Source organism: Rhincodon typus, chromosome 18 (genome assembly GCF_021869965.1).
Source record: "Rhincodon typus isolate 14 chromosome 18, sRhiTyp1.1, whole genome shotgun sequence".
Classification (NCBI taxonomy): domain Eukaryota; kingdom Metazoa; phylum Chordata; class Chondrichthyes; order Orectolobiformes; family Rhincodontidae; genus Rhincodon; species Rhincodon typus.
Genome location: NC_063349.1, coordinates 37,376,570 through 37,401,407, shown reverse-complemented (window position 1 = coordinate 37,401,407; position 24,838 = coordinate 37,376,570). Strand labels below are relative to the sequence as shown.

The 24,838-nt window shown below is 40.2% G+C and overlaps 1 protein-coding gene across 4 annotated transcripts in view; it reads left to right on the top strand.

Annotated features, from left to right (window-relative positions):
* lin7a (lin-7 homolog A (C. elegans)) overlaps positions 1 to 24,838 on the top strand; it is a 56,768-nt gene that overhangs the window by 13,241 nt on the left and 18,689 nt on the right. For all 4 annotated transcript variants that reach the window (XM_020517914.2, XM_020517920.2, XM_048607841.1 and 1 more), the window contains exon 2: positions 4,030 to 4,148. In XM_020517914.2, coding sequence (XP_020373503.1) covers positions 4,030 to 4,148 — 119 coding nt within the window. The remainder of the gene's footprint in view (positions 1 to 4,029; positions 4,149 to 24,838) is intronic.

The window sequence follows — 24,838 nt, the reverse complement described above, 5'->3', positions numbered from 1 at the left end:
AGCTCTACACCTTGTTATCTCAGATTCTCCAGCATCTACAGTTCCTACTATCTCTGAGCCTATTTTCCAAGGATCTGTATCCCTCTGCTTCCTGCCCATTCATGTATCTGTCTAGATACATCTTAAGTGACGCTATCGTGCCCGCCTCTACCACCTCCACTGGCAACGCGTTCCAGGCACCCACCACCCTCTGCGTAAAGAACTTTCCACGCATATCTCCCTTAAATTTTTCCCCTCTCACCTTGAAGTCGTGATCCCTAGTAATTGAGTCCCCCACTCTGGGGAAAAAAGCTTCTTGCTATCCACCCTGTCTATACCTCCCATGATTTTGTAGACCTCAATCAGGTCCCCCCTCAACCTCCGTCTTTCTAATGTAAATAATGTTTTATAAAATGTTCATAAAATGTTTTCTTATTAGAATAGCATGTTTTGGAACTGAGCGAAGAACAGGCATTACTAGGCCTGATATTATGCAATGACATGAGATTAATCTCATCAATGAAGCCACCCCTAGGCAGCAGCAAGCATAATATGATCGAATTTTACCTTTGTTTGAGGTTGAGAGAAGTGGGTCTGAAAGGGCAATAATGAGAGTATGAAGGTGGAGCAGGCTAAGGTGAATTGGCAAATTATATTAACAGGTAAGTCACCAGAGATACAATGTCAGACATTTAAGGGGATGCTTTAGAATACAATGAATAGAAACATTCCAATGAAATGGACCCACCTTCTGTGGTTAACCTAGAAATGTTAAAGATAGTGCCAAACTAAAAGAAAAAGTCCTGTTATGCAAGGCAAGGTGGTAAACCAGCAGACTGGGTGGAATTTTTTTTTCCAAAAAATGACTAAAAATATTTAATGAGGGAACATTAGTTTACAATAGAAAGCTAGCCAGACATAGACAGTAAGATTTTCTATTTTTTTTAAGATGTTAAGGCTGTGAACATTGGTCCTGTTGTCAATGAGTTTGGAGAATTAATCATGAAACCGAAGAGACGCCAGATAAATTGAGCAGAATTTTTGCATCAGCCTTCATGATAGAGGATATAAGAGGCATCCCAGAAGCAACCACAAATTAGGAAATGAAAGCAAGGAAGAACTCAGGAAAATTGCAATAGTCAGAGAAGTGGTACTGGAGCTGCAATCTAACAAGTGCCAGGGTTTTGATGGATTTCATCCCAGGGTTTTAAGAGGTTTCAAGTAAGATTGTTGACGTATTAACTTACCTGATTTCTAGGAAGGTCCCATTAGATTGGAAAATAGTAAATCTAGCACCATTATACAGCGACAATAAAGCAGGAACTACAGGCCAATTAGGTTCACATCTGTCATAGGAAAAGTGTTAGAAACTATTAGCAAAGAAGTTATCGCAGGACATTTGGAGAATTTCAAGGTAATCAGGCAGTGTCAACATGGTTTTATCACAAAGTGCCTATGGAACTCTCTTCCTAAAAAGGCAAGCAGAGTCTGAATATTTTTAAGACAGACATAGGTAGATTCTTGGTAAGCAAAGGTGTTAAAAGATATCAGTGGTAGGCAGGAAAGTAGATTTGAGTTTACAATTAGATCAATGGTCTTATTAATTGACAGGGCAGGCTGGAGGGACTGAGTGGCTGATTCCTGATCTTTGTTTGTATTTAAGAAAAAAGCAAATCAAGACTGACTGAGAAAGGAAGTATAGATGTATATACAAAACTGCATTAATTATTTAAATGATCAAAATCATCTTTAAAAATCTTGTCATCTGAAATGTCTTAATGAATATACAGTATTTACTTGTGGCGCCATATGGTTCAGGCAGGTTTCAAAGTCCACAGTTTTAAGCTATATCTTGCATAAAGGTAATTGTGAAGTTATCATCGTCCTACTTTCTGATTAGACAGAGAAGACTGGTGGTGAGTTTAACCTGAAGGTCACCACACCTCAGGCAAGAGGTGAAGTTGAGAAGGTGGAGCATTCATGGTAACTTTAGCCAGTGCAGGAATTGAATCTGTGCTGTTGGCTTCACTCTGCATCATGAACCAATCACCCACCCAACTGTGCTAACCAACCCCCATGCATTAGGAAGGTTGGGTATCATTGATTTTCTGACCACATTCAGGCACAATATGCGTGTATACAGTTTATATATTTTGCCTGCTTTTATTTGGGGATGGCAGTGAAAATGATAGAATTGAAATGAGCCTCAACTCAGACAAATCAAGTAGGAACATGAGTAAATTATGGATGAAGGATGCCATTTATCTCATAGTTCGTCCATCCAGAATAAATCTAGAGTGTCAAGTTTTGCAATCAGTTGGTTCTTAAAGGAAGTTAGAATGTTTACTTTCTAGTTGTTGATTACTCTTTGGGCAACTTCCAGCAAGTCAGAAGCTACACTAAAAATGCTTAGTTTATGTGTTCACATTTTGGGTTGTGCTTTTCCTTTTAGAAATTTCAGCACTGCGTGGATTCTGTGCTTATACTAAATGGAAAAAAATGTTTTTTGTGAAGTGGATTGTGTAGTATCTCACTTAAGTTAAATCTGTTGGTTAGATAGCTTTCCAGTGTGGAAGCTATTTACTTTCCGTGAAAGTTTACCATTTTAAAAAGGTAAGAATTTTGTCTGTTTTAGTTTGGGATTTTAATTCAACAATAAAACTTGCTTTTATGTAGTGCCATTCATATTATTAAAGATTCAGAGCACTTCAAAGCCATGTTTGAAGAGATTCTTTGACATTGAGCTACACAGAGGTGTTGGGGCAGATGACTTAAAGCTTGGTCAAAGATCCAAACCTTGGATTGATTAAACATATTAAAGGAGATATGTGAGGTATAGAGTTGGTGACCTTTAAGAAGAGAGATTGGCAATAAATATGTAGAAAAATATTGATGTAATTCAAGTCTTGAGTGTAGCCTATTTGAATTATTACAATTAAAAGTGTGACCTCTGAACTGTCCTAAAAATGTGAGTTCACTCAAGTTACAACTTAAATGGTTATAACATTCACCATGTCCGTCAGTGATTTGGTTGAGGAGAAGGAAAAATGCTTCAATTTGGAACTGAAATTCTAGTGAGTAACTTTTAGAAGTCACTCACAAAAGGATCCAGTACAGCGATTAGTAAGAAACGATATTTAAGATCAAGTTCATGAGAGGCCAGGGTTGAAGTTGAATAATCATTGATTAAATGTATTACATTTAATCTGCGTAATGAACAAACTTGATGGGTCAAATGGTCTTTATCAGTGCATTCTTTCTTATGTTGTAGAGTGAGTAAAACAGGAAAAAGGATAGTTTTATTCTGAGCATAGAAAAACGAAATAGCAGTCCTTAAGTAGCTTTAAGTATTTTGTTTTAAAGGAACTCTTTATTACCTGCGAATCAGCAAAAACTAACAGTCATGTTTTTAATAACTTACTCAGTAACTTGAATGTTTCAGGTGCTGAGATAGTAGGAACTGCCGATGCTGGAGAATCTGAGACAACAAGGTGTAGAGCTGGATAAACACAGCAGGCCAAGCAGCATCAGAGGAGCAGGAAAGCTGACGTTTCAGGTCAAGACGTCAGCTTTCCTGCTCCTCTGCTGCTGCTTAGCCTGCTGTGTTCATCCAGCTCTACACCTCTATTTCAGGTGCTGTACGTTTGGCTGAAATCAAATGGCCATGGGATTGTGAGTTATTTGGATTCACAGTCACTGAAAACAAAGGAGTTTAACAAAGGAGTTTGTCTTGCTTTAAATATTAACACATCATGAACGACTTTGTTACAGATTGCACAATTCTTAATGGACTCTGATCACTTTCTTCACAATTCTCAAAACTTGGTTGCCCAGGTGTGAAATAAAACTACACTTTGAACTTTTAATTACGAAGTGATTTTGAGTCAGTCCATGCTATTTAAATCTACATTATATTGTATTAAGGCCAAGATATTATTTGTTATTCAGGAGGAGGATTTTTAAAATTTTAAATACAGGTTATTGTCTTATCTGTTCATCCTAAATAGAAATTCGAGTCATCTTTTATTTATTGCGTATTTCTCTTCTCAGATGTGGCTCGAGCTATTGAATTGCTAGAGAAGCTTCAGGAAAGTGGAGCAGTGCCAATCCACAAACTGCAGTCCTTACAGAGAGTACTACAGAGTGAATTTTGCACTGCTGTCAGAGAGGTATGGAAGTCATTAACCTATTGCCAATAGAAAAAGACTTGAAATTATGTGGCACCTTTCATGACCACACAATGTTGTAAAATACTTTGTAACCATCAACACTACTTTGAAACTGGTAATAGGAGCAGCCAATCTAGCACAGCAAACTAGTAGTAATATAAATGACGAGATCATCAGTTTTTTTGGTTATCGGCTGAGGCGTAACTAATGGCCAAGGCACTGGAAGAACTTTGTAAGAAGAACTTTGTAATGTTCTTTTGAATAATGAAGGATAGATTACATAGTTTAGAAGGAACGTCTTTCATGAAGAGATGGAAGGGAATTTTGCAATTTAAGGCTGAGGGAGTTGAAGACAAGATTGCCAGTGATTTTTGTGATTTAAGTTTTAGCATGAGATAAAATTGCAGTAACCCAGCAATTGAAGGGGGTTCTTGGGCTGGAAGTGATTATAGAGATGGGAATTTGAGGCTATGAGAAGGCTTTAAAGGAAGAATGAGAACTTAAAAGACTTATCTCACTGGATGCTAATGCAAGTAAATGATGGGCGCTTGTGACTTTCCTATCCATATTGGACAACGTTTGGAATGATCATATTTATGTTGATGAAAAATGGGAAGTCATCTGTTAGAATAATCAAGTCTAGAGATAACCAAAGCGTAGATGATGATTTCAGCAGCAGGTGAGCTTAGATAGGGGCGAAGTCAGCCAATTTTATGGAGGTGGATGTAAGTGGTTTTTCTGAGGGTGTGGATAAGAACATCAGAGCAATAGCAGTATAGCAGGGGCAGTCATGATTCACAAACTTGACTGTGTTTTTTAAAAGAAGTGATAAAGATGATTGAAGAGGACATGCTGGTGGATATTGTCTACATGGGCTTTAGCAAGGCCTTTAAGGTCCCTCATAGGAGGCTGATACAAACAATGAAATCACATGGGATTCAATGTGAGCTGCTAAGATGTATACACTCACAATGACGCCGCCCGCAAACTGGAAGAGCAGTACCCCATATTCCGCCTCAGGAGCCTCCAGCTCAATGGCCTAAATGTGGATTTTACCAGTTTCAAAATCTCCCCACCCCCAGCCTCATCGCCTTGCCAACCGTCTCTCTCAATCCCCACCTCCTTGACCTGACACAACCTATCCATCTTCTCTCCCACCTATCCGCTCCTCCCACCTCACTGACCAATCCCCACCACTCCCTGCATGCACTCACCTATCACCATCCCACGTACCTTCCCCAGCCACACCCCCACTTCCCCATTTCTGACCTGAAACGTCAGCTTTCCTGTTCCTCTGATGCTGCCTGGCCTGCTGTGTTTCTCCAGCTCCACACTGTGTTATCTCTTACTCCAGTAACTGCAGTTTTTGCTATCTGAGCAGCAGAAGGGTGTTTTCTGACTACAGATCTGTGGCCAGTGGTGTTCCCTAAAGGGCATTGGTGAACCAGATGGGTTTTTTTCCACAATTGAAAATAGTTTCATGGTCATCATTAGGCATTTACTTTCAGATCCTATGATTTTCCCTCAAATACACTTTTAAAAAAAACTGTTTTAGTGCTTCAATAATGGTGCTTGTAAGTAATCCAGGTAACATATTAATGATTCAAAGAGTTTAAAATACTTGAAAGGGTACTCTTAATTCCAAAAGGAGAATAGCATCAGTATCCAAGTGCTTATATTTGTTAATGCTACAAGTCATCCACTGTTATTCAGTAGATGCAGTAACAATGAGCTCAGTGGGAGACCCCCTGAAGCGCAATTAAAATTGCATTTTCAAATCAATAAACCTTCTAAAGCATTTCTAATACTTGATTAACATTTAAAATCCATCAACACATTTCATCTTCATTTGGATTCTGTTATGTAGAAATTATTTTATATGCTCTTGAATTCTGAAAACCAATCTTATCTTTTATTTAAAGTCTCAATTTGAATATAATCTGGATACCTTATTTAATACAGGGACAAAATTTTTGAAAAAAGGCTCTCCAGTGATCTGTCTGAGTGTCGTATTTGTCTACTGCATAAATGGACATTTTACTAAAATCGACATTTGTACTGTATGTGGTCAATGCCTCATAGATAATCTAAAAATGATCTGCAGCATTGTGGTGTCTTAAATATACAAATTCTGTACTTAATGCACTCAGTTGTAGATTGGAAAATAGCTTTCGATCCAGATTATTTGGGGAAAAACAGGGCATGTTTAAATAGAAGCAGTACTCAGTCTCATGACCATGAAGTTAATATATAATCTAGAATGCTGATTGGTGAAATTCTTGGTAAATTTGGGGTAAACAAGAGAAGTATAGCTGGAGCAAAGAGAGGGGCAAAGGCCAAGGTCTCCATGGACAAACTACTGTACATAAATTCCTGTTTACCAATAACAGTGCGCCAACTACTTCTTCAAAGCTGAATGTGTAATGTAGTGTAGACAGTTCTTCAATACATCCGGCAATTTCATCTTTATGACCAGCACAAAGAAAACTGAAGCAATGCACCAGTCTGCTCGAGAAAAGTCCTATCTCAAGCCTGAGTTTTCAGTCCATAACCAGCACGTGTTAGCAATGGCTAACTTCACTAATCTCAGCGACACACTCACTTTTGTACTGTCTCTGTTGTCCACAAAACACGTAACAATTCCCAAAGCCTATGGCAGATGTTGAACAGCAGTCTGTGAATGAAGAGAAGTAAGTCTGCCTCCCAAGCTGCAGGCCTGTTGACAGAAGGTCCTGCCCGCTCTGCTCGAAGCAGTGTGAGACTTGGATTGTCTACCAGTGTATGCCAAGATGTTCAACTCTTATTTGAACTACCTTCAGAGGCTTCTGAAGATCAGGTGGACATAGTGCCAAACACAGTTGTTCTTCCAAGTTGGCATCCCAAGCATCAACACCAAATTGAGACAGTCAGAATTGAAATGGGCTGGTCATGTAGCCAGGATGCCCGACACTTGTTTAACAAAGTGAATCTTGTATGGAGAGTGTGAGTCTAGGGTGCACACTCAAGGCTGTTAAAGGAAGCACTACTTCGACCATCCTAGAATATAGAATAGAATATCCTTTTATTGTCATGTGTACTCCATTGTAGGAGTACAGTGAAAAGCTTTTACAATGTCTACTGCCTTTTGGCAAGTACCTAGGTACAATTCTTGGATACAGCAGAGGAATAAAAGTAATTCCGGTACTTTACAGAACTTAGAACTTAGAACATAGAACATTACAGCACAGTACAGGCCCTTCGGCCCTCGATGTTGCGCCGACCTGTGAAACCAATCTGAAGCCCATCCAACCTAAACTATTCCATTATCATCCATATGTTTATCCAATGACCATTTAAATGCCCTTAAAGTTGGCAAGTCTACTACACTTGCAGGCAGGGCATTCCACGCCCTTACTACTCTCTGAGTAAAGAACCTACCTCTGACATCTGTCCTATATCTGTCACCCCTCAATTTAAAGTTATGTCCCCTCGTGCTAGCCATCACCATCCGAGGAAAAAGGCTCCCGCTGTCCACCCTATCTAATCCTCTGATCATCTTGTATGTCTCTATTAAGTCACCTCTTAAACTTCTTCTTTCTAACGAAAACAGCCTCAAGTCCCTCAGCCTTTCCTCATAAGACCTTCCCTCCATACCAGGCAACATCCTGGTAAATCTCCTTTGCACCCTTTCCAATGCTTCCACATCCTTCCTATAATGCAGTGACCAGAACTGTATGCAATACTCCAAGTGCGGCCGCACCAGAGTTTTGTACAGCTGCAACATGACCTCATGGCTCCGAAACTCAATCCCTCTACCAATAAAACCTAACACACCGTACGCCTTCTTAACAACGCTATCAACCTGGGTGGCAACTTTCAGTGATCTATGCACATGGACACCGAGATCTCTCTGCTCATCCACACTACCAAGAATCTTACCATTAGCCCAGTACTCTGTATTCCTGTTACTCCTTCCAAAGTGAATCACCTCACACTTCATTGGAGAACAGTAGCTAATGGATAACCAAATGTGGCTGGCAATAAGTTGAAAAATAAGTTAAAATAGGACATCAGCAAGGGGTTGACATTAAAGTAAGGGAGGTAATTTCAGATAGACATTACATTGTAGCAGCTCAGCGCAGGACCTTTGCATGACCACCCACACCAGACCCCAACAGCCGTCCCCGCTCCACAGTGACACTCAGTTGCTCCAAGGTAAGTTCTAGGACTGCCTCCCCAGCTCTGCTGTCTGCCCAGGACTTGCTGCCTGCATGCTGCTCCAGAATTCACCTCTGGTGCTAATGGGGAGAGAAGAAGAGAAAAAGAGAGGGGTGGGAGGGAGAGAAACCGGAAAAGAAAAACAGGTGGAGCAGAGGAGCTCCAGCAGGAGCATCCTACTGTGCCACCATCTTGCGGAGTCCTAAGGCTTCACCTGGAACTTTTGATATTGACTTTGTACCCTGAGACAAGCTTGCCTAAGATTTCTGCTCCTGGCATAACCAAATAAAATGTGTTATGGCCTCCTTTTGAAAGAAAATGCATTTCAGAGGCAGAAAGAAAATGCAAGCAGAGGAAATTGAGCCAACAGCTCCAAAGCTCAACTGCTTGTGGAATTCTGATTTTTTGCAGTCGAACATTCTGGGTGTAAATCAACCTTAGCAGTCACTCAGGTACCCTATCAAATACTCCAGATGATGAATATATTTGTCTTAGCCTCTGAGTGATCAGTGATATGAATAGGAAAGGATTAGAGGGATATGGGCCAAATGCTGGCAAACAGGTCTAGATTAATTTAAGATATCTTGTCGGCATGGACGAGTTGGACTGACATGTCTGTTTCCATGCTGTACAGCTTTATGTGAATTTCCACTGTAGTCATATTCATTTCCAGCAGATGAGATGACCGTACTGCTTATTAAATCCCAGTTGGCTCCTCTTGGATTAAACCAGTTGGCCACACTTTGCCCTGTTCAATCCCTGTAACCCTGCAGTTTATTTCTTTCAATTACCATCCAGTTTCCCTTTTGAAATCATGGCTGCTGTTTTCACCATCCTCTCCGGCAGCAAGATCCAGGATATTATCATTCCCTGTGTAAAAATGCACTTCTCACTTAACCTTCTGCATCTCTTGTCCAAAATAGTCCACACAACCTCTCACTCTAATCATTTATTCCACCGTGCCCCTGTTTTATCATGTAATTTGAGTGACTATGTTATGTGAATAAAGAGTTGGAATCACACATAAATTGTTTGCATTTATATTGCACATGAGTGGCCCCAAAATGCTTTACGAAGGGTAGTCACGGCCTGAAGAGAGAAGTACAGCAGTTTGCGTGCAGGAATTTCCAATCATCAGAAGTGAATTACCAACTGGATAAATTGCTTCTGTGAAACTGGGTAAGAAGTTAGTATTGGGCAGAACCCAAGAGATTGCATGCTCTTTTCAAATTGACCAGATTGTTTTGGTTCGTCTGCAAAGATGGTCAAGTCATAGGTTACAGGGCACAGGCACAGTAGGTGACATACATGGGTTAGACACAGCAGGAGAATACAGGGGTAGAGGGGAATAAATGATTAGAGACAGAGGTTGTATGGAATATTAGTACTGGTGTGGACTAATTGGGCCAACCAGTTTTGGGGCTGTGAATTCATTGTATTTTTTTGTAAATGATTTGCTATGACTGTAAAAATTACAATTTATTGTCACTAATTTATCACCTAATGCAGATCTTCTTTTAAACATTAATTATTAGCATAAGTTCAAATCACCGATCATCGTGTGAATAGTAATTATTATGCATGCTTTTAACTGGCATTTACTTTTTAGGGATAAACAAATAAGAGATTCATAATCTGACACCTTACCACAAATCGTATTACAGTATCACAGTGATGACTTGATATGAATCAGAGTCCAGAACTGCAATTTTGATTTAATTGCAATTCATTCAAAATTGGTTAGGTCAAGATTTAGTATCGTTGTCAATAGTACTTCATGTAGGATTTTGTGTCTCGACAGGTCTGACCTCAGTGGAAACATTAGAATGCTCGCTCAGGTGACTTGCCCCTTGGTCATTTAACAATTGCAGTGACATTAATTGGCCCAGGATAAGATTTCCAGACCCCTTCCAAAAACGCTTGTCTGTTACATCTGCCAGCCAATCATATGGCCAATAATTTGTGCTCCCAGCAATAACACCAAGACTGGTAGCCACCAGATTGGGTCTGAACCCAATCTCGATGAAGATCACCAATGAATCTGGGTGGAGAGCTAACTAAGGGACTGTGGCAAGGGCTGGTTAAGAGTGATTGGCAGAGGGGTTGGAGTGCAAAGACCAAAGGGTTTGGAGGGGAGGGTAACGTTAGGATGGGTCAGATGCTGGAGCTGGAGGAGGCCTATACAGGAGACATCTGAACTCCTTTTCCAAGCATATCCTGCAGCGTGACATCTGCCGAACTTCAAACTTTGTGACTCCACTTCTGTGGCCAATTAAGCGATTCAGTTGGCCCAAGGATAGGTGGGCTGCCTGACGCCCTTAATATTGGAATTTCATTGGAACAGGTGAGTAGGCACTGGGAAAGGTACCTGTGCCCAAATTTACATCCTTTGGGTGGATGCCTGTCAACCTACCCGCAGTGGATTGTGAAATCCTGACCCATATAAATTAATATGTTCCATTATGGCAAAACAAAATACATCCAGTGTTTTAGAATAGATTGATTTATCAAGCAGGCAATTATCTTTATTTGAGCATTCAGTAATTGTTAAAATGAGGCAATTAACTTGAATAAATGTAATTACTTGGTTGGTTAGGTGTAAATGATAATTTATAATGCAAACGTTACTTTGGTGAGAGCTTGAATAATTTTACTTGAGTTAAATTATTGCATTTATTCTCTGCTGTTATAATATTCGTACTGAAATATTCATCTTGTTGAGAGTTCATAAAACCTTCCTGAAATGTATTACAGTAACTACAAATAGTAACTTTTTAATGACATATCACTTTTAGATTGTATATTTGTTGTATGCTCCCAGTAGAGTGAAAGATTTCATTTACCAAAACAAGATCTAACATAGACAAGTTTCAATAAGTGACCTAAGAGCTAAGTGATCCATGATCAACAGATCCAATCAAAGCTCTGCAGTCATGTAGCAGACAGTTAAGTAAAACTGCGGAGGAGAAGGCTCCACAAATATCCCCATCCTGAATGATGCAGGAGACCAGGCAGAAGCATTTACAACCACCTTCAGTGAAATGCATAGTGGATGATCCACCCTGGCCTTCTCCTGAAGTCCTCAACGTCACAGTTGCCATTTTTGAGCCACATCAATTTGCTTCTTGTGACAATAATGAACACCTGAAACTCCAAGCCATGACAATATTCTGCCAACAGTAACAAACACTTGCACTCCAGAATTTGCTGTGCCTCATGCCAAGCTATTTCAGTACAACTACAATGTAGGCATCTACCCAAAAGAAGTAGAAAATTGGTCAGCTAGATCTTATCTACAAAAAGTAGATCAAGTCTAATCACTGCTCCACCATTCTTCTCCCAGTTGTGCTAATAAGCAACACTTCCACAGAAATAATAAGCTGTTCATTGATGCTCAATTTGGGTTCTTCCAGGTTCCTTGTCTCTTTACAGCCTTTGTCCAAATATGGAAAAATAAGCCAAACGCAAGTAGAGGCCAGAGTGACTGACCTGGACATCAAGTTAGATTTTGACAGCTATGACATGAAGAATCCCTGACAAATTTGAAGCCCTTGGGAACCAAGAGGGAAAACTCTTCATCAGTTGCAGTCATACCTCACAACAGATTCGAAATAAAAACTAATCGCTGGATTAACTCAGCAAGCAAATCTGACACCATCTTTGGAGAGAGAAAAAGAGGAATGTTATGAGTCAATATGACTCTTCAGAACTGAAAAGGGCTGGAAAATGGTCATCTTTATCGCTGGAAACTGAGGGGACGTCCCAGGATATTGCTTCAGGAGTTCCTCAGGGTAGTGTCCTGAGCCCAACCATCTTCAAAAGATTGAGAAGATTGTTAAGGTGAGGGAACAACTATTACTTAGAATGGCAGAGTAGACTTGAGGGACTGCTGATCCTGTGTTCCATATGATGTTAATACACTCCCATTGCTATGAGGAAGAAAGTTCCAAGATTTTTGTCCAACGATAGTGAAAGAAGGGCTGTGTAGTTCTAAGTCATGAGGGTATGTGGCTTGGATAAAACTTGAAAGTTGTGGTGCTGCCACCCACCTGCTGCTCTTGTCCTTCTAGTTGGTAAACCTCACAAATTTGGAAGGAGCTATTGAAGGAGGAAGTCTTGGTGAGTTATTACAGAACATCTTGTTTATTGTGTACACTGCTGCCACTGTTTTGGTGATAGAGGGAGTGAATATTTAAGTTGGTGAATAGGGTACTGATCATGCAAGCTGCTTTGTCCTGTTGTTAGAACTGTATTCATTCAGGCAAGTGGAGACTATTCTCTCACACTCCTGACATCCCAAAATTTGTGCGCTAACTTAATTCCTAAGACTACCTAGCCTCTAACTTGCTGTTGGAGCCACAGTACTTGTGTCGCTGGTCCAGTTAAGTTTCTGATGAATGCTAACCCGCAGGATGTTGATGGTAAGGAAATTGGCAATTGTAATGCCATTAAATATCACAAGAAAATGGTTAGATTCTCTCATTGGAAATGTTCATTGCTGGTTTTTGTGTCATGTGAATATTGATTGCACTTTATGAGCTCAGACTTCAATGTTGTCCAGGTCTTGCTCGGTATAGACAAGGACCCCTTCAGTATCTGATGAGTTGCAAATGGAACTGAACAATGTGTAATATATATACGCAAAGTTTTGACCTATTGATGGAGGAAAGGTCTCAATGAAGCAGATGAAGATGGTTGAACCTTGGACATTATCCTGAAGACCTCCTGCAGTGAGGTTCTAGGATTGAGAGGATTGACCTTCAACAGCCACAACCACCTTCCTTCGTGTTGGCTATGACTCCAGCCACTGCATAGTATTCCCCCATTTCCCATTGACTTCAATTTGGCCAGAATTCCTTGATGTCACACTTGGTCAAATGCTCCCTTGATATCAAGGATCATTATCTAAGTCTCCTTATTAGAGGTGGATATCTAACTATAATCTTAATCTTGGTTTAAGAATCTGGTTCTTAAATAATATTTCCTCAGTTGGGGAAATGGTGAACTGTTTGGTCAGTGTTAGCCTCCCAAGATGAAGTTCCCAAGATATGGAAAATGGCCTATCTTTTGCAGGGATTGATCTCAATCAATGGGGTGAGCTGCAGAACACAACATAATATAATTAAAATATGGCTAGATAAATGTTAAACAGAATTAAATAGAGATGAGTTTTATTTGGTAGCAGATATTAAGAAATCCATTTTTTTATTTCAAGCTACCAGATATAACACCATGTCAACATCTGGTTAGTAAGTTTGCGGATGACACCAAAATTGGTGGTGTAGTGGACAGCAAAGAAGGTTAACTCAGAGTACAATGGGACCTTGATCAGATGGGCTGATGGGCTGAGGAGTGGCACATGGAGTTTAGTATAGATAAATGTGAGGTGCTACATTTTGACAGGGCAATTCAGGGCAGGAGTATTGCACTTAATGGTAAGGTCCGGGGGAGTGTTGCCAAACAAAGAGAGCTTGGAGTGCAGGTTCATAGTTCCTTGAAAGTCGAGTTGCAGGTAGACAGGGTAGTGGAGAAGACATTTGGTATGCTTGCCTTTGTTGGTCAGTGCATTGAGTATAAGAGTTGGGAGGTCATGATGTGGCTGTACAGGACATTGGTTAGGCCGCTTTTGGAAGATTGCATTCAATTCTGTTCTCTCTGCTATAGGATAGATGTTGTGAAACTTGAAAGGATTCAGAAAAGATTTACAAGAATGTTGCCAGGGTTGGAGGGTTTGAGCGATAGGGAGAGGCTGAATAGGCTGGGGCTATTTTCCCTGGAGCGCTGCAGACTGAGGGGTGACCTTGTAGGGGTTTATAAAATTGAGGGACATGGATAGGGTGAATAGCCAAAGCCTTTTTTGCAAGGGTGAGGGCGTGCAAAACTAGATGGTATAGATTTGAGGTGAGGGGGAAACATTTTGAAAGGGACTAAGGGGCAGCTTTTTAATGTAGAAGGTGGTGTTATGTTTGGAATGAGCTGGTGGAGACTGGTATAATTACAACATTTAAAAGGCATCTGGATGGGAACATGAATAGGAAGTGTTTGGAGGGATATAGGCCAAATTCTGGCGAATGAGACTGGGTTAATTTAGGATATCTTGTTAGCATGAACGAGTAGGACCGAAGAGTCTGTTTCTATGCTGTACATCTCTGTTACTCAATGACTAAACAGATATGTTAGAGACGAATGTTGGCCAGAGCACTGGGATAACTCCTGTTCATTACTGAACACTGCAATAGAATTAGTTTGGCTGTCTGAGGACACACAAAGATCCTTGGTTTGAAGTCTTACCTCTGAGGTGACATCTTTGACAGCAGAACTCCATTAGTATTTCACTCTGGGGTCATTTTTGAATACATTTTCAGATCTTTGTACTATTATCCTATTTTTCTCAAGCTCATTGCTTTAGGTGGATTGTAAAATAAAAATAAAATAGTGTAAAGGAACACAATCCTTTATAAGGAATATCCTGGCATCAGCAGGAGGAGATCAAATCTGTGTCCCTTGCTGCTGTTCTGCCACATGCAGATGTAATAATACATTGCAGTATTACAAGTCTGGCAGTGAGACCGCTCAAATACTTGCATGTTTTTATTTACAAATTTCATGTTGTGCCCTCCAATCCCATAAACTTGCTCCGTTTTACGCTCTTTTCAAGTTCTTAAACCAAATTAACAAGTGACAGCTCCTAGGTGACTTCCTGTTCATGCTCATCACCTGAGTGTAATTAAACATCTAATTAATATACAAATAACATACAATACTATGGTGTGAAATGTGCTGTGTTCACATCACTGCAGGAAGACAAAAATGCCCTCCAGGAAAAATTGAACCCCATAGAGCTTTGATTGCAAGATGCTCATTTATGAGCCGTAGTTTGGTTTGCAAATCTGTGCTTCTAACTACTGTTGTGTTCTCTACCAAGCAAAAGCAACATGTCTCTGTCTCTTTACAAAATGAATCATTGGCCATAAAAGGCACATTGAAATGAAAATTGTACACAGCTCCCAGTAATGATGTCAGCAGAGCACATCTGCTCTCACTAAATGGCGGTTTGCTGACAGCTGCAGAGTGGGCTGTTCAATATGTTTTTGTTCTTCGTAACTAAGGTTTGGAAAAGGCCAAGAGGTTGTGAAATGTAAGAGGTTAAATATGTTACAATTAAAGCACCTGCACAGTATGTACCAATAGTGCTGCTCTCTTAACATTTTGAAAGTCTTGAATAGGAAGTGTTTGTACATGTGTCTGTAAGAGTTGAACTTCCCACTTTGTGACATTTATGTCTGAAAGTATCAATAGATTCATGTACAATAACAAATCCTATCTGACTATTTTACGATATTTATCAATGTAAAGCAACCAATGTTGTATTCTTCAAAGCAACATTCCTGACAGAGAAGCAACATCACAGGGCTGACTGTTGCTGAACAGGAAGTTCCATGCATCAGGAGGCTGTTATCCTTGGGGTTGGAATTGGTGCTTAATTGTACTATATGACTTCATTGTCTGTACACTTTTAGTGTGCATGAAGGCTCACTATTGAATCTATAGTAAGTGTGGTGAGGAAGTACAAAAAGAGATTGACTTGGAAAGGCTACCAAGAGCATTGAGGAGGCAGGTATAATTAAAATGCCTATGCCAGGAATGCATAAATGATAACTGATTGATATTGCAGTTAGGCAATTGAGCTTTGTGATGCATTATATCAACTTGAGACGTAACACTGACAGTCCCTCCCATTCTCAGTCAGATTAAGGTGCTTGCCTAGTGCAATTACCTGTTGTTCTGTGGCTGGAGAAGCAACATTTAAATCAGGAGTCTGGTTACCCTTGAAGTCTGCCTTAGAGAGAGCTAGTAAGAGTGGTTCTGTGGCAGATGTCAAGTAATGAATAGTTGAGGGACAGAGGAACAATAGATGTGAGATTGCTGGTTTAGAAATAGGAGGATATTAGTTTGACAGCGAAACTTGTATGTATTCCAGGTAGAATGGAGGGTTATCAAGCATGGTCTGGAGGGAATGCCTGAGACCATCTTACCACCACCACCTCAAGGACAGCTAGCGACGCACAGTACAAAAAAATGCTAGCCAGCCAGCAATGTTTACATACCACAAGTGAATTTTTCTTCAAATGGAACTAGGCAACAGTACTGTTTTTATATGTCCTTATATTATAAACTATGGTATAATTAGGTGAGCACTTGACTGGATTTATATACACGGTGAGCAAGTAATCAGTATGTTGGAGGTAGTAAGAACTGCCGATGTTGGAATCAGAGATTACCGTGTGGAGCTAGAGGTACACAGCAGGCCAGGCAGCATTAGAGGAGCAGGAAAGCTGACGTTTCAAGTCAATTGAAGAAGGGTCCTGACTCAAAACGTCAACTTTGCTACTCTTCTGATGTAGCCTGGCCTACTGTGTTCCTTCAGCTCCACACTGTATAATAGGTATGTTGGATCTTTTGAGATGTGTAGCTTGAAATAAAACTGACTAGAAAAGAATATCTGAACAACCTTTAACCTCTGGTGTTTAATATGGAGGAAATGTTTGTTTGTGGAGGATAGAATCCTGCTCTCTTGGTAGCTCTAGAGCCACCCAATGAATCTCTTGAGCAGCTGCTGTTAGCTCCTTGTCTTGATTCAAGTATGCCATATTGCAAGCAGGGAGGATCAATCAGGTTAACATATCCTCCATCAGTATAGTGGGAAAAATTCAAACTTCAGTCTCCTATGTACTGAAACAACAAAGTAATGTTAATACAAAAAAGTGAAACAATAAAGCCCTGGTAATTTGTATAATCTCAAGTTTCTACATGTGATTTGAACTGTTATGGGGCTTGAATCTTTATCACACATCTCAATCATAATTATGGGCTAATCTGGCGAAATCAGATCAAGCTATTCCCTTTGAGAGAGAATAGAAATGGGAAAATGACTCAACGTGAGCTGACATTCTCAGTAGTCAGTAATGGAATACATTGGATAAAGTTCCAGAAGTATGATACACTTAAAATAGAATTATGAAACACTCATGATCATGACATAATTTTTGGGAAAAAAGAGAATTTTGTCTGTCAATCAATTAATGTTAATACCATTAGAAATGCATTTATTAAGGTATGGTGTTATCTGTAAAGCTGAAATGCATTTCTGGTCTCCCTGCTATAGGAAGGATGTTGTGAAACTTGAAAGGCTTCAGAAAAGCTTTAAAAGGATGTTGTCAGGGTTGGAGGCTGTGAGCCATAGGGAGATGCCAAATAGGCTGGGGCTATTTTCCCTGGAGCTTCGGAGGCTGAGGGGTGACCTTATAGAGATTTGTAAAATCATGATGGACATGGACAGGGTGAAGAGTCAAGGTCTTTTCCCCAGGTGGAGGAGTCCAAAACTAGAGGGCATAGGTTTAGGGTTAGAGGGGAAAGATTTAAAAGGTACCTAAGAGGCAGTGTGTGGTGCATGTATAGAATGAACTGCCAGAGAAAGTGGTGGAGTCTGTTACAATTACAACATTTAAAAGGCATCTGAATGGATATATGAATAGGAAGGGTTTAGAGGGATATGGACTAATTGCTGGCAAATGGGACTAGATTAATTTAGAATATCTGGTCAGCATGGACGAGTTGGTCCGAAGGGTCTGTTTCTGTGCTGTATAGTTCTATGACTCTATGTTCCTTATTCTTAAAATATTTATTAAATCTTGTGAATTGCCTTATAATTCATTATATAAATGCAGTTTTCTTTGAAAGTCTTGTTCACAAACTCTGCCATCAAAGCATTTCATGCATCCGTGGTGAATTAGGTGTTCATTCATGTGAACCAGTTAAATCTATATGCCAGCATGATGAAGACCTAAAGGAAACATACACCAACGATTTAATTTCGTTGAAATTAGTATATTTCACAATGAATCACAGACAAGTGCCATAAGGAATAATTCCGATATTTCATTTATCATACTTCACATTCAGGCAAGCAACCAATCTTTATTCTTTTTAATCCAAATTAGAAGAACAAAAATTAACTTTAGAAGCTTAAATTGAAGAAGGGATTATAATAATATCCATTCTGATTTATTTAGTTTTGCTAGTTCTGGATCTTTCCCTTTCTGCTTCAAAGGATAGAATCATACAATTTTACAGTGCAGTAAGAGGCCATTTGACTCATCATGTCTGTACTGGCTTCTGAAAGAGCTACCTAGCTAGTCCCATTCTCCAGCCTTATCCCTGTAGCCCTCTAAATTCATCACTTTCAAATATCCATCTCGCTTTTGAAACCTCCTTTGAAATCCACCTCCACCACTCTCCCAGGCAGTACTTTCCAAATCCTAATAACTCTGAGTAGCTTCTCCTCATCTCACTTCGAAATCTCTTGCTGACAATCTTGAAATTGTGACCCCCCCGGTGACTGACATACAAACTAGTGGAAACAGCATATCCTTCTTTACCTGTTAATCGTTCATAATTTTCAAAACCTCAATAGGTCACCTTTTAATCTTCTCTGTTTCAAAGAGAATAAGCACAACTTCTCTCATCTTTCTTTGTGTCTAAAATCTGTCATTCCTGGTATCATTCTAGTGTTATGGACTGGACCAAACCCTGTAAAATATACTAAGGAGATAGCCTAGACCCTAACTTTTCCTTATGTTAAAAGTAAATGTAAGGCATTGTGTTCCAGATGCAATTTGATTGGTCAAACTACTTGACTTTAAGCAAAACACACTGTAGTATGAAAATAAAGACAAAATAAAAATAAGAATTAGCCTAGCTAACTCTATTCAAATGCTTAACAAAATTTTTATATATATGTATATTAACTACTATAAGTTATCTTTTCCAGTATGGTAACATCCCATAAACACACCCTTGGCAAAGGCAGATTCAGTAAAATAGATTATCTCACATGCAATGCTGGCAGCAGGAAGAGAACCCCAGCCTTTAGCTGCAACAGAGAGGATTCCACATCCATCTTCAAGACCATAGCAACTGCTGAAAGCTAAAAATAAAAATCCTGGTTCTATGGGAGCTTGACCCCACCCATTCAGGCTGCTTCTATTGTTCCAAGTTTAAAAAAAAAGGCCTCACAAGCTGTTCACTCTATTGGCTTTGAGCAGGTGCCCAGCACCTCTGTCTCAATCTTTCTTCAGTTTAAAAATAAACAGGCCAAATACACCTCTTAAAGCCATATTGTCATCACAGTCTCCGTTGAACTCTCTCCAGAGCTTTAACATCCTTCATCAAATAAGATGCCCAGAACTGAACACAATAATCCAAATGTGGTCTGACCAATGATTTGTAGTGATCACTTCCTTGCTTTTATACTCTATGCCTCTTTTTATGAACCCAAAGATCCTATTCTTAACAACTGATTCAACTTGCCTGGCCACTTTCAGAGGATTATGTACTTGAACCCTCAGTTTCCTCTGCTTCTGTACGTTGTTCAAAGTTGTACCATTGAGCCTGTATTGTCTCCCCATGCTGCCTCTCCCAAAATACATTACTTGCATTTCTCTGCAGTTAACTTCATCTGCCAGGTGTCTGCCCATTGGGCAAACTTGTCAAACGGCTGTCAGAAGTCGCTCAGAATTATCCTCACAATTCAGTATTCTCTTTAGCTTAGTATCAATGCAAATTTAGACATTTTGCCTTCATCACCCATCTCCGAATTGTTTGTTTATCAAAATCTGTAAAAGCATGGATCCCAACACCGATCCTAGGGAACACCACTTAAAGGAAAAACTGAAAATCATGGAACATAACCCCAAAAGAATATATACAACAGAAGCCTGTACATTTTGGTATTTATTTTGTTGTAAGGCATTATATGCTGAAACAGATTCTTCCTTGCAGACTTCCACAAGTACCATTCCCTCTGTGTCACCAGGGCCCATTCCTCCTTCATTCCCAACATTCCACCACCCACCCACCATGACCCCGACAAGCCCATGGCACCTTCTCCTGCAACTGCAGAAGGTGCAACACCTGCCCATTTACTTCCTCCCTCCTCAGTATCCAAGGGCATTCCAGGTAAAGCGGCATTTTATCTGCGCTTCACTCAGTCTAGTCCACTGCATTCATTATTCACTGGGACACACTTGGCGGCATGGCATGGCCTGGGAAGCCGAGAGTGGGACTCTGGCGGCGGCAAGCTGTAGTAGCAGAGAAGGAAAGGTTAGAATCTCCTTAAGTTATCATTATTTTATATTATTCTAAATTAATATGAATGGAGTCTATGTACGGTGACAGTACACACTTTTCACTGTATTTCATATTGAATACATAGGGATACAAAAGGGATATTCTATTCTATTCTATTCAATGTGGTCTCTTCTACATAGGGGAAACGAAGCATAGACTGGGTGACCGCTTTGCAGAACACCAATGTTCTGCCTGCAAAAAAGACCCTAGCTTCAAGTTGCCTGCCACTTCAACACACCACCCTGTTCCCTGTCTAACATCTCTGTCTCATGCTTGCTGCACTGCTCCAGTGCAGCTCAGCGCAAGCTGGAAGAACAGCAACTTATTTTCTACTGGACTCAGTATCGAGTTCAACAATTTTAGGGTTTGAGGCATCTTCTCCCGTGCTGAACCCCCACACACCACACTTTGTTATCATATGGTCTGCTATTACACACAACCTATTGTTAGGCACTAATTGCCCCATTAGTAGCAATTAATTCTCCTAGGCTGACAGTTACCCACTCCTTTGTCCAACTGTTCTTCTCTCTCTCTGAGCTATCTCCACCCATTGTTTGTTACTACCCCTGCCCCCCTACCTTTTTTTTTGCATAAAAATGTTTTCCTAGCTACCACCAGTTCTGAGGAAGGGTCATGGGCCCGACATGTTAACTCTGATTTCTCTCCACAGATGCTGCCAGACCTGCTAAGCTTTTCCAGCAGTTTCTATGTTTGGTTGCAGACTGGTGCCAGTATTACTATTTTTTTCTCAAATAGTGTTTTGGTGGTTCTAAATCACTGTCTGATAATATCACAACACACTGATTTGAAATTCATGAGATGATTATTGATATAAATATCAACTTGCCAAAGTATCTGAATCACCTGTCTCCGCTGGAAAACTTTAGATTTTCCTTTTGTTGTAGGCTATTCAATATGACTACTTCTTTGTGTGGGTAGCTATTTAGTTTCATGCTTTTTTGCACTGTCCTTGTGGTGATGAAATCCCACTTTCACATTGAGAATACCCTCTATCATGTTGTGTGGCACTATCACCATGCTAAATGGTAGACATTTCAAATATATCTAACAGCTCAAGACTAAGTATCATGAGGCGCTATGGGCCATCAGCAGCAGAAGAATTGTACTCGAACACAATCTCCAACTTTATGACTCAGCATATCCCCACTTCTCCATTATTATCAAACCAGGGATCAACCCAAGATCAATGAAGAATCTAGGAAGCCTAGCCAGGAACAGCATTAGACATACCTAAAAATACCGTCAACCTGATCAAGCTACTGCACAGATCTACTACCATGTCAGACAGTATATGCAGCAAGTGATAGACAGAAGAGATACACAATTGCACAGCTAACGGATCTGATCTAAGCCATGCAATTCTGCCACATCTAAAGGCGGTGGATAATTAAACAACTCAATGGAGGAGAAGGCTGCATAAATATCCCCATCCTCCTAGCATATCAGTGCAAAACATAAAGGCAAAGCATTTGTAAATATCTTCAGCCAGAAGTGCCGAGTGGCTAAAACATCTTTATTTCTTCCAGACGATTGCAGTGTAAATACCAGTCTTCAGCGAATTCAGTTCACACCATGGGAATGTTCACTGATGACTACACAATGTTCAACACCATTCAAAACTACTCATACTGAAGTAGTAAATGTTCGACTATAGCAAGCAATGTCCAGGTTTAGTCTGACAAATGGAAGGTAACATTCACAATACAAGTTCCAGGCATTGATCATTTTCAGCAAAAGAGAATCCAAACATTGCCTCTCAATATTCAGTGGCATTACCACTGCTGAATTCCCACTATCAACATCCAGGGGCTCACCATTGACTAGAAACGGAACTATACCAACCAATTACATAGTATGGCTACAAGAGCAGGTTAAATGTTAGGAATCCTTCAGCAATAACTCACCTCCAGACTCCCTAAAGCCAACCTACCATCTACTAGATTCAAGTCAGTAGTGTTACGTAATTCTCTGCACTGCCTGCTGCTTCAACAAATTTCAAGATGTTTGTTACCTTTCAGAAACAAAACAGACTATTTGATTTCTTACTTCCAAATATATTAGTTTCTTACAGTGTCCCTGCGTCAAAATCCTAAAACTGCCTTCCTCATAGTAATGTACTTACACCAATTGTCACCAATGGTTCAAGAGACAGCTGACTACCATCTTCTCCAGGGTAGTAAGAGATGACCAATAAATGAGGTTGTTGACTTGCTCGCTGAGCTGGCTTGTTTTCGTTCAGATGTTTCATCACCATGCTAGGTAACATCATCAGTGAGGCCTCTGATGAAGCGATGTTATTCTACTCCGCTTGGAATTTCTACTGTTTGGTCCGTTATGGTGAGTAGTGTCATTTCTGGTTTTGTTTTGTATAGGTTTGTATGTGGGGTCCAATCCTATATGTTTGTTGATTGCATTATGGGTTGAAAACAATGCCTCTAGGAATTCCAGTGCACGTCTATGTTTGGCTTGGGCTACTATGGTTACTTGTCTCAGTTAAACTGATGGCCTTCATTGTCCGGGTGTACTGAGATGAAGGAAAGATCGTTGTGTTGTTTTGCTGCTAGCTGATGTTCATGTATTCTGATGGCTAATTTCTTCCTGTCTGTCCAATGTAATGTTTGTGGTAGTCGTTGCGTGGTACTTTGTAAACCATGTTGGTTCTGCATGTTGTGCGAATGGGGTCTTTAATCCTTGTGAGTGTTTGTCATAGAGTGGCTGTGGACTTACCTGCTACCATGATTCCTAGTGGTCATTGGAGTCTTGTTGTCAGTTTTGATATGTTCTTGATGTAGGGCAATGTGCCCAGTGTGTTAAGGTGTACTGTGTCCTCTTGTTGTCTGTTTAGTAGGCACCTGAGGATGAAGTTGCGGGGATATCTGTTCATAGTGAAGATTTTGCACAGATGCTCTTCCTCGTTCCTGTGTAGCTCTGGTGTGTTGCAGTGAGTGCTGGTCCATTTAAATAGTGCCCTAATACAGCTTTGTTTGTGGATATTGGGGTGGTGGCTGTGGAAGTTGAGGATGTGGTCAGTGTGGGTTGCTTTCCTGCATACAGAGGTTTGGAACTCCCTGTTGGTCGTACGTTCAACTCTGACGTCCAGAAACGGAAGCTGAGTGTTTTCTTCTTCTCTCCTGAATTTAATCCCAGTAAAATGTTGTTGATGAGGTGGTGGGTCTCTTCTAGTTTGGTGCTTTTAATAATGACAAATGTGTTGTTCATGTACCAGATCCACAGTTTAGGTTGAATGAGGGGGACGGTGGTATGTTCTAGTCTTTGTATGACTGCCTCGGCGATGAGTCATGAGATGGGTGACCCCATGGGTGTGCCATTGATCTGTTTGTATACTTGACCATTAAAGACGAAGTGTGTGGTAAGGCACAAGTCAACAATCTCACCCACAACCCGAACTACAAACCTTTGCTAAAACCTTAAATGAGCAATAAATGCTGGCCCAGCCATTGAAGCAACTAGCCGAAATAAATAAAAAAAGTGACATGTAACATTCAAACCTCTAAAGTGCTATACAGTGTCCATCTCCAACATGAAAGAATCGAACCATATTCCCTTGGTGGGCTCCAGTAAGCACTGGATAACAAATCCTCAGACATTTCCTTTGTCTTCTGTGTGATGCCACCATAAAAAAAGTTAGGTTTTCTCCCCTTTTTGCACTGAAGTGTCAGCTACCTCTGCAACACCATGATCCATCCCTTAATCACCCTAAAAACCCATCTACTTTCCAATACACTTTTCCTTACCGGAGACATAATAACATTTTCATTTTACCTGTCCCTTCTTAAAATACAAGAAGCAAAACATTCCTTCCAAGTGAAACTGTTTATTTATTTGTACTGCTTTCAATTTAGTGTACTGTATTCACTGCTCATGATGTATTCTCCTGTACATAATGGGACTGGATGGCCACTTTGTGGAACACTTCCATTCAGTCTGTGAGCATAACCTTCAGTTTCCGGTCATTCTCTACCTAGCGTTCTCTCTGACCTTTCTCTATTTGACCTGCTACAGTGTTTTAGTGGAGCTGAACACAAGATCATAGAGCAGCACTTGGGCATTTCTCAGCATTCTTGACTCAATATTGAGTTCAACAATTTTCAATGATAATAATAATGTCCCTTTATTCTTGTTTTCTTCGCAGATTGTTTTTCCTCACTCATTTTTCTCATCTCCTTTACTTTCAGTTATTGGCAGCTATTCAGGATCCTACTGTTCATACATCCTCTAGACAAGACCCAGGCTAGGACAGTAAAATGGTGCCCAATAACCAG